This window comes from Oryza sativa, chromosome 6 (assembly GCF_034140825.1).
Source record: "Oryza sativa Japonica Group chromosome 6, ASM3414082v1".
Lineage (NCBI taxonomy): Eukaryota > Viridiplantae > Streptophyta > Magnoliopsida > Poales > Poaceae > Oryza > Oryza sativa.
The window spans coordinates 10,959,645-10,970,075 of record NC_089040.1 but is presented as its reverse complement, the minus strand read 5'-3'; the positions used below and the strand labels follow the sequence as shown (position 1 = coordinate 10,970,075).

The 10,431-nt window shown below is 37.7% G+C and overlaps 1 protein-coding gene across 1 annotated transcript; it reads left to right on the top strand.

The window, feature by feature from the left end:
• Window positions 1-5,828: 5,828 nt before the first annotated feature.
• On the top strand, window positions 5,829-9,871 carry LOC4340797 (uncharacterized). The gene is made up of 2 exons (XM_015788925.3): window positions 5,829-6,951; window positions 8,127-9,871. The coding sequence occupies exons 1-2, from the start codon at window positions 5,903-5,905 to the stop codon at window positions 9,646-9,648; spliced, it is 2,571 nt and encodes an 856-aa protein (XP_015644411.1). The 5' UTR covers window positions 5,829-5,902; the 3' UTR covers window positions 9,649-9,871.
• The last annotated feature ends 560 nt before the right edge of the window (window positions 9,872-10,431 follow it).

The window sequence follows — 10,431 nt, the reverse complement described above, 5'->3', positions numbered from 1 at the left end:
GAAGACACAATGTGAAGTGATGGACTGATGGTCTGAGGATTTTCACCTTGTTGACACATCAAGAGTTAAGGTGGCCATGCTCTAGGTTGCTGGCGCGTTCCTGTGACACCACGTGTCCAAATGGACAGCTATGGGTGTCATGGGCGGTGGTGTGGCTGCCATGTGAGTCCAGGGGTTGCTGGGTGGCTGTCAAGTGGGCCATAGGGCCTGTGGGGTCCATTTGGAAGTGAGGGTGGAGGAGAGATCAAGAAATTGATTTCTTTTTTTTACTTATTTGTTTAATAATCCAAACGGCTATTTATAAAAGAAAATAACTTGTGAATAAAATATGTGTTCTTAGTAACCTAAAAGTAAAGGCTTAAAAATAAACTTCGATGAGAAAAACCCCAAAATCAGCTTTAAATTTTGGCTGATAAGCATAAGCGAAAAGAGGTAGCAAGGTAGACAATGTGTAGTTTAATCCTTCTCCACTCATCTACTTAAATTAGAATTTAGGGGGAGACAAAGAGGTAGCAAGGTGGATAAGGATGTGATCTCTCAGCGTGCCAAGTTTCAAGGTTAGATTACTTTTAGTTTTACTATGGTAATTTGGTAGCCCTCATTTCACGTGATTTGTTTTTGAATTAGATTAAGCCATTGCATCTAGTGATAGAGCACAATATGATTATCTCTTACCAAAGTATTTTGCCAAAAGAGTTATGGTTTAATTTTGGGGAAGGTGCAAAGTAGGATAAATGTTATGTTGTTTTCAGATTTTTTTTAGCTGGTTTGGAGGATTTATTTGGGGTATCAGTTGAAGTAGAAAATACAAATTAAAATTACTGGGAGCTTAGGGTGTTGTATAGTATTTATGAGAATTTTGGTAAGATTTATTGAGGCTTCATTTATTTTTAGGATTTTTCTTTAGCCATGACATGCTTATGGAACCTACTATGAGATGCACCAAAAAGATCAAAAACAATCCCAAAAATAAAATATGCACATGCAACAAAGTATAACTTAGTGTTTTTTTGGTTTATATATTTTAAAATCTTTATTCCTATTAGTTTGTATTTAACCTAAGCATGTTGGTTAAATTAAAATGCAAAACCTGGTGACTTCTTTGCAATCCTGTTGTGATGACAGATCCCAGTTGTGGCGTATCATACAGGACATCAGGAGGACCTTGCGCTTAGCACCTGAGTACCGTATCCAAAAAGTGGACAGACATAGTAATTGTGTTGCCCATTGTCTGTCTCACTTGGCGTTACGACGAAAAGAGAGTGCAGTTTGGCGTTTCAATGCACCTGAGTGTGCTGGTCTGAGCCTCTGGCTCAAGAGATTGTAATATTCCCATGATTTAATGAAATTTAAGTCTTTCCCCCGCAAAAAAAAAAAAATTGCAAAACCGTTCTAATTCATGGTCAAACCAAAATATTTGATTTGAAATTTGTTAAAACAAGATTTGCAAATTTTTATTTGGGTTAAATCTGACTTGGTCCAAGAAAAACTATGTGTTTTATTTATTTATATAAGTTAGGCTCTAGGATGTGCTTCTAAGTTCATAAAAACTTCAGAATTTAAAAACTTTTAATTTTTTTTTAAAAAAATTTCCTAGATGAAATTTCTGGCATGTTATATCATCTCATCTACATGTGTGATCTTTTTTTGAATTTAGATGATTTTTTTGTCAGAATTTAAACAAGTATTAACTGAAGTTGAGTTTCCACTATATATTTACCCCTGGTAATAAATCATATATGGCCAAGTTTAGTTCCAAACTTTTTTTTTCAAACTTTCAACTTTGCCATCACATCAAAACTTTCTTACATACGTAAACTTCCAACTTTTCCGTCACGTCGTTCCAATTTCAACCAAATTTCTAATTTTGGCGTGAACTAAACACACCCTATGTGCATAAGTTCAAAGGAAAATGTGTTCAACTTAAAAGTACTCCCTCCGTTTCACAATATAAGTTTCTAGCATTTTTCACGTTCATATACTAGAATGACTTACATTGTGAAACGGAGAAAGTACTGTACATGGACATAATAAATCATTAAGTCTGAATGCCGTACGTCTGTCTCTGGTCAAGTTATGTGCACACGCCCAAGTGCCCAACACACCTGTTCTTTTCTTGCCAGTTAAAGGTAAATTAAATACTACAGTTTATGTCTAGTTGTATACAAGAATGATTGAGATCTAGTACCTAACTATCTCAATAAAATTAAATACGATGACTTTGACGAAGTTTATAAGTCTCTTAATTTAAATATCTTGTCCACATAGTGAGGACTAATCTAGCTAGGTACTCCCTTTGTCCTAAAATAACTTAACCTAGTATAAAATGTGATATATCTTGAAATAATGAATCTGAATAAAATCTTGTCCAGACTCGTTGTTTTAGGATTTGAAAAAAGCTTGTCGTAGTTTTAGGATAGGTTAATCGTAAGGTTGTTATTTTGGGACGGAGGAGGCCAGGTAATCCTCTTCGGTTTCTGTCTTTCTGTCCTCCAATGTGGCAGTGCTGTGGCACTGTGGTCGTGCCGTTGACAGGGCACAAATCGACAAAGGAAGTTGTGCAATATTTTCACATGCCCAGCCAAACCACTCCTACTTCATTGGCAGTTCAAGCCTTGCAAGGTCAGTCAAACAATGACACAATTGCATTTTGAGTCCAGGGTTGTGAATCATGCATCGATTGATCTAGCTAACATGTCTCGATCGACGACTTACTAAATGACTTCAACGAAGTCTTTCTTAGCTCCTTAATTGAACTCCAGATCAAGCTATAAGTGACTAATTAACAAGATGATTTACCAAAGTCTTAATTTCTTAATTAGGCTCTTATGCACAGGGTTTCACTGACGGGGGAAAGTTATCCCTCGAGACCATCATTGCTGGCATATCATCCAAATAGTTATATAAAATATTAGAAGAACTAGAGAAAATAAATTAATGTCTAATATATCACTAACAAATACATACAAATTTAAATTTAAATTCTATAAGTTATAATAAATAAATGAATATATCTGTGACTATCAAAAGTAGACGGAGGGAGCCCATTTAACCAATTTTGTGTGGAAGAATTGTGAGTCACGCATTAAATTCGAGAAAGTTGTTCAGATGATAGGTTGTTGGGGATTGAAATATGCCTATCAAAAATAAATTTTTCAGATTTGAAAATATGCCTATCAAAAATATATGGAGGGAGTATAACCTAAAACGAAGAGAGTAGTATAACACATATTAATCTATCCATTGACTGTTTTAATGACATGTAAGAACGAGTGGATATTTTCTCGAGAAATCTATTATATAATTAAAGGAATAGAAAAAGGAGCCTCCACGTTCGCTCTCATGGTCTAGAAATTCTCACATTAATCGGAGAAAAAGAAAAAACAGAGTCCATATAGAAATACAATTTACAAATAGCTGAAATTCGGAATTAAAAAATAAGGAATATTAGAAGAGGGGACTAGAGTCCATATAAAAATACAATTAGGAAATAACTGAAATTCGGAATTAAAAATAAGGAATATTAGAAGTAGACTATAGAGTCCATATAGAAATACAATTAGGAAAAAATAGAAATTCGGAATTAAATATATAATTTAAGGAATAGAAAAAGGAGCCTCCACGTTCGGTCTCATGGCCTAGAAATTCTCACATTAATCAGAGAAAAAGAAAAAGCAGAGTCCATATAGAAATACAATTTACAAATAGCTGAAATTCGGAATTAAAAAATAAGGAATATTAGAAGAGGGGACTAGAGTCCATATAGAAATACAATTTACAAATAGCTGAAATTCGGAATTAAAAAATAAGGAATATTAGAAGAGGAGACTAGAGTCCATATAGAAATACAATTAGAAAATACCTGAAATTCGGAATTAAAAATAAGGAATATTAGAAGTAGAGTATAGACTCCATATAGAAATACAATTAGGAAATAACTGAAATTCGGAATTAAAAATAAGGAATATTAGAAGTAGACTATATAGTCCATATAGAAATACAATTAGGAAAAAATAGAAATTCAGAATTAAATATATAATTTAAGGAATAGAAAAAGGAGCCTCCACGTTCGCTCTCATGGCCTAGAAATTCTCACATTAATCGGAGAAAAAGAAAATACAGAGTATACCTGAAATTCGGAATTAAAAATAAGAAATATTAGAAGTAGAGTATAGACTCCATATAGAAATACAATTAGGAAATAACTGAAATTCGGAATTAAAAATAAGGAATATTAGAAGTAGACTATATAGTCCATATAGAAATACAATTAGGAAAAAATAGAAATTCAGAATTAAATATATAATTTAAGGAATAGAAAAAGGAGCATCCACGTTCGCTCTCATGGCCTAGAAATTCTCACATTAATCGGAGAAAAAGAAAATACAGAGTCCATATAGAAATACAATTTAAAAATAGCTGAAATTCGGAATTAAAAATAAGAAATATTAGAAGAGGAGACTAGAGTCCATATAGAAATACAATTTAGAAAGAAATTTGGAATTAAATATATAATTAAAGGAATAGAAAAAGGAACCTCCAAGTTCGCTCTCATGGCCTAGAAATTCTCACATTAATCGGAGAAAAAGAAAAGACAGAGTCCATATAGAAATACAATTTAAAAATAGCTGAAATTCGGAATTAAAAAATAAGGAATATTAGAAGAGGAGACTAGAGTCCATATAGAAATACAATTTAGAAATAGTTGAAATTCAGAATTAAAAAAAGGAATATTAGAAGAGGAGACTAGAGTCTGTCTATATCTATATAGAAATACAATTAGGAAATAACTGAAATTCGGAATGAAAAAAAGGAATATTAGAAGAGGAGACTAGAGTCCATATAGAAATACAATTAGGAAATAACTGAAATTCAGAATTAAAAAAAAAGAAATATTAGAAGTAGAGTGTAGAGTTCATATAGAAATACAATTAGGAAATAACTGAAATTCGGAATTAAAAATAAGGAATATTAGAAGTAGAGTATAGAGTACATATAGAAATACAATTAGGAAATAATATAAATTCGGAATTAAAAATAAGGAATATTAGAAGTAAAGTATAGAGTATATATAGAAATACAATTTAGAAAAAAAAATAGAAATTCGGAATTAAAAAAATAAGGAATATTAGAAGTAGAGTATAGAGTCCATATAGGAATTTAAAACTAACTAAAATTTGGAATAAACATAATAAAATTAAAAGTAGAGTTTAGAGTCTGTATAAAAAATACAATTTACAAATAACTAAAATTCAAAATTAATAAAAACATTGGAAGAAGAATTTAAGGTCAATATAGGAATACAAATATTGAAATATAATTTAGAAGCAACTGAAATTCGAAATTAAAAATTAAAGAATATTGAAAGATGAGTTTAGAGTCCACATAGAAATACAATTAGAAATAATAAAAATTCATAAATAAAAATAAATAATATTGGAAGAAGAGCATAGACTCTATATAAAAATACAATTTACAGAAAATTCGGAATTAAAAAAAGAAATATTAAAAGACGAGTCTAGAGTCCATATAGGAATATATATAATTTACAAATAACTAAAATTTGATATTAAAAATAATTAATAACTAACACGTATATAAAATATAATATAAATATTACACATTAGTAGTTTTGTAAAGTTATTGCAAAATTTAAAATTATGTTGTCATTTTAATATATTTGAATAATATAATGAGAAAACATATATGCTATTATATGAGAGAAAATATAATGATGCTAGCCGCGCAATCTGCGCGGGCCACTATGCTTGTTATAATCTATTTCCCCTGTGCCATGATACGTGTCTATCGATGCTCTGTGTATATATCTATTCATACTCTAGAGTAGTGTGCGTGCTCGATCGCATTGCAACACCAAGAAAGCTACAGCCTCGAATCGAATATGGCGTCGCCGGACACAGGAACAACGCCGCCGGCGACGGCTGATCAGCAGCCGCCGAAGCCGCCATCATGGGAGTACCAGCTGAGGGAGTACCTCCTGCTGCTGAGCTCGGTGGTGGCCATCGCGACGTACTCCGCCGGCCTGGCGCCGCCGGGCGGGGTGCGGCAGAAGGACGCCGGCGGCGGCGGGCAGTACAAGGCCGGCGACCCGACGCTCCAGGACATCGCCTCCGCCGGCGGCGGCGCGGCGCACGCGCGGTACCTCGCGTTCTACTACTGCAACGCGACCGCCTTCGCGGCGTCGCTGGTGGTGAACCTCCTGCTCCTCGTCCTCGAGGAGGCGAGCACTGTGGGGCTCGCCATGCTCCGCACGGTCATGGTGCTCGACGTCCTCGCGCTCATGGCGGCCTACGCCGCCGGCAGCTGCCGGGACCTGCCCAGCACCGTCTACGTCTCCACCCTCGTGGTCGCCCTCTCCACCTACCTCGCCATCAGGATCATCTACCAGACCGGAGGAAATCCATTAATATCGGCGACGACCACCACCACCACCTCGCCCGCCGCCGCCGCCGCCGCCGCCGGCGACGACGACGACAACCAGCTGCGCAAGGTGCTGATGCTGCTGGCGACGTTCGCGACGGAGATCACGTACACGGCGGGGCTGGGCCCGCCGGGCGGGTTCCAGGACGACGGGGGCCCGACGCTGCGGTCGGCCGGGCGCGGGCAGTCGGCGCGGCTGGCGACCTTCTTCTACTGCAACACGGCGGCGTTCGTGGCGTCGCTGTCCATCGTCGTGCCGCTGCTGAGCAGCAGGCTGCAGAGGATGCACCTCGAGCTGTACCCGCCCATCCTCGCCGCGCTGCTCGGCCTCATGGGCGCGTACACCGCCGGGAGCTCCAGGGATCTCAGGACGATCGCCTACGTCGTCGCCCTGGTCGCCGCGGTGCTTGCGTATATCCTCCTCGCCATGGCGATTGCTCTGAAGAAGAAGAAGCACGACGTCGACCTCGCCGGTGGGGTAGAAGATTCAGAGACAGCTAGGCCTCCTAGGTAACGTGTCCTTTCCTTGTCAATAAGTGAATCATTTTCTCAGATCAGCGAGATCCTGGCCTTGTCAGATCTTGCTATTGATCACTCTCAAGATTATTTTTTGAACCAGCCAAAAATTTTGCATGTATGCGAATTTCTTCAAATTTAAGTAACTTTTTTTTTCCAAATCATTCTATTTCTCTCTGTATGAAAATATGGGGACAACCTAAGAAAGAGATATCTCACAAGATCTTGCTGTCCCAAGGTGAAATCTCACCAAGAGAAAAAAGGGAATTGCTAAAAAATTGTTGTAAGTTTTTTTTATTTTTTTTTTAAAAAATTGTAACTATAGTACAATATGATTGCACTAATAAACTATAGTTTAATTACACCATAATAAATACACTGTAATCTTAGGTATAAGGTATATAGTTGCATATATTTTTTAATATTTATATACAAGTTGTATTTTCGTTATAATATAGTTATGGTCAAATTATATTTCAACTATACTATATTTAGATTTATAGTTAAGTTTGAGTTTTCCACTCAAAAAACTTATGGCAGTCTTTTTATAGTCCCTATTAAAAATATATTTTTGCTGATTCAAGTAAAAAAGATAATTCAAGTCGATTTAAAATTTCCATCTGATTTGAGAAGATCTAGGGAGGATCCAAGATATATGATATATCTTGGGAGATACTAGAAATATGTTAGCTAGATTTTGATCCATGGTCTAGACTAGTTCAAATTAAATTAAAATTGTTTAGATTTGAATTATTCTCAGTGGGATCTCGTCTTAGCTATCTCAGGCACAAGAAAAGAAACCTCTTATCATAATAGAAACAATCATGTATCCCTCCATCCCAATTAAACCAACCTAGATGTTATCGTCTTTTAGTTGTGTGAAATCCTCTTATTTATAGGTTAGTTTATTTTGGGGACGGATGAAGTAATTAAGACCATGTCACATTGAGAATTTGTCATACCTATCCTTAAGTAGGTACCTAGTGTTAATTTGTGATACCTATCCATACCTCTACATTAGCCACATGTGAAATTGCATTGCGACCAAATATGAATCTTATTCAAAATGTACTGTATATTTTTTTACAGGTATTTACATTAGTATTCTCTTGCACATATTATTTTTGAATTTTTTTTACATTTAAAGTTTACACCAATGCCATTAACAGGAATGAAAAAGATGGGCAATTAGAAGGTGAAAAGGGGAGCAAAAATAATGAACCAATGAAGGATAACGATTTTGTACTACTGCTTGCCACTCTCGCGGCCAGCATCACATACCAAGCTGGGTTGGACCCTCCAGGAGGCGTCTGGTCAGAGGATGACAAGCTCTACGGGCGTAAAGCTGGTGACCCAATACTCTTATCCACGCATGTTGAACGCTACAAGGCGTTCTTCTACTGCAATTCAACTGCGTTTGCAGCATCCTTGGTTGTCATCCTAATGGTCCAGAGTAAGATTGTTAAGGGCAAAGCACTAGTGATAGCAACGATGATACTGGACCTGTTTGGCCTCATTGGAGCATACGCCGCAGGGAGTTGCCGAGATGTGAGCACATCCATCTACGTCATTGCCCTAGCTGGAGCTGTCCTGGTCTATGTGGTGATCCATGTTGTGTTCTGGCCTGACGATTGTTACGTGAGCAATCAGAAGGACAAGGAGGTAGAGAAGCGGAGGGAGCGGCTTCTCCTTCTCGCGATCCTAGTGGCCACCATTGCCTACCAGGCTGGGCTAACCCCACCAGGTGGCTTTTGGGACAAAGACGATGGCGAATCCGGCCACCATGCAGGTGTCCCTGTCCTCCTCGACAACTACCCAAGAAGGTATCATGCATTCTTCTACTGCAATGCAACAGCCTTCATGGCGTCCGTTGCACTCATCATCTTGCTCGTCAACCCTAAGCTGTACAAGCTAGGGATAAGGTGTTATGCGCTATACGTGTGCATGATGGTTGGCATGTTTGGACTCATGGGGGCCTACGCTGCTGGTAGTGCCCGGAAAGTGCGGACATCTATCTACGTCTTTGTGTTAGTCGGTGTGGTGATTGCCTTCCTTCTCGTGCAACTCGTATATTTCAACATTCAGGCAGTATGGAAGCAGCTCCTTGTGTTCCTCAACGTCAAGAAGGAGCCTACCTCTAATTCAGATTCAGCAAACACAACAAATGGGTCATCATCTGATTCAAAACATAACATTGCTTCCAACACTGAAGAGGAGTCCAAAAAGAAAGAGTACCTGATGACACTTGCCATCCTGGCTGCAAGCGTCACATACCAGGCCGGCCTAAACCCGCCGGGTAGCATCTGGCAGGATGGAGGGAATGTGGGTAACCCCGTGATGCGTGACAACAACTACCCTCGGTACAACGCGTTCTTCTACTGCAACTCTACATCCTTTATGGCATCCATTATTGTCATCATCCTGCTGCTACAGCAGTATCAAAAGAAGTATGGTGGTTTCCTGCTCTATGCCATGAATATGGTCATCGTGGTCGATCTGCTCGGCCTCCTTGGGGCTTACGCGGCCGGCAGCTGCAGAGACTGGGAGACGTCTGGGTATGTCATCGCTCTGGCTGTTGTTGTGCTTGCCTGCATCATGATCCACTTCATGTTGTTGTACCATAATGGAAGGTCCAAAGGAAGGGTGGGAGGAGTCCAAGAGATTAACACACTTCCGGTCAACCATAGTTAAAAAAATTGAGCTAGAGTGCATATATCATATATACTTGTGTTCATTTGATTTATACCATCACATGGTTGTTCTATGAATCCAGTAGATCTTCCTTGTTTTCCATCTTTAAGATATTGTCCCGTGCTTATGTATAGAAGTTAATTTGTAGTTAGTGGTGTGCCAATAAGTTTGGTCAGCTACTTTAAGCTATATAATGAAATGGATTTGCTAAACTACATATGAATATATAAACTTGAGAGCAAATCTTGGAAATTCTAGCGTTCTGATCTACTTTGCAACACTTCTACAAAAGTGATTTTTCTGTACGAGAGCCCATGATTTTTGTAAACGCACCATAACTAGTTGCGTCTGCAAAAATCGAGGGTCATTTTCCCATACAGCTACTTAAGTGGCCCGTATGGAAAAATCGATTTTCCCATACGGGCCTCTTAAGATGGCCGTATGCAAAAATGAGCTCATTTTTGCATACGGCTCACTTAAGCGCCCGCATGGAAAAATCGATTTTTCCATACGTGCCACTTAAGGAGCCGTATGCGAAAATAAAATTTGAAAAAATTTAAAAAATTGAAACTAGTTTATCTCACTCATATGAAATCCAAATTAGATAATTTTTTTCCAAAATGTTTCTAAAATCATGCTCTATCATGTTATTGTGTTCTTACTGCTATTATTTTGGTCATTTTTTCTTGTGACTTTGTTTAATTATCAATTAAAAATTTGAATTTTAAAACTTCAAATAATATTTTGAAGCAGTAAATGGTTTCAGATGAAAAAGTCATCAAC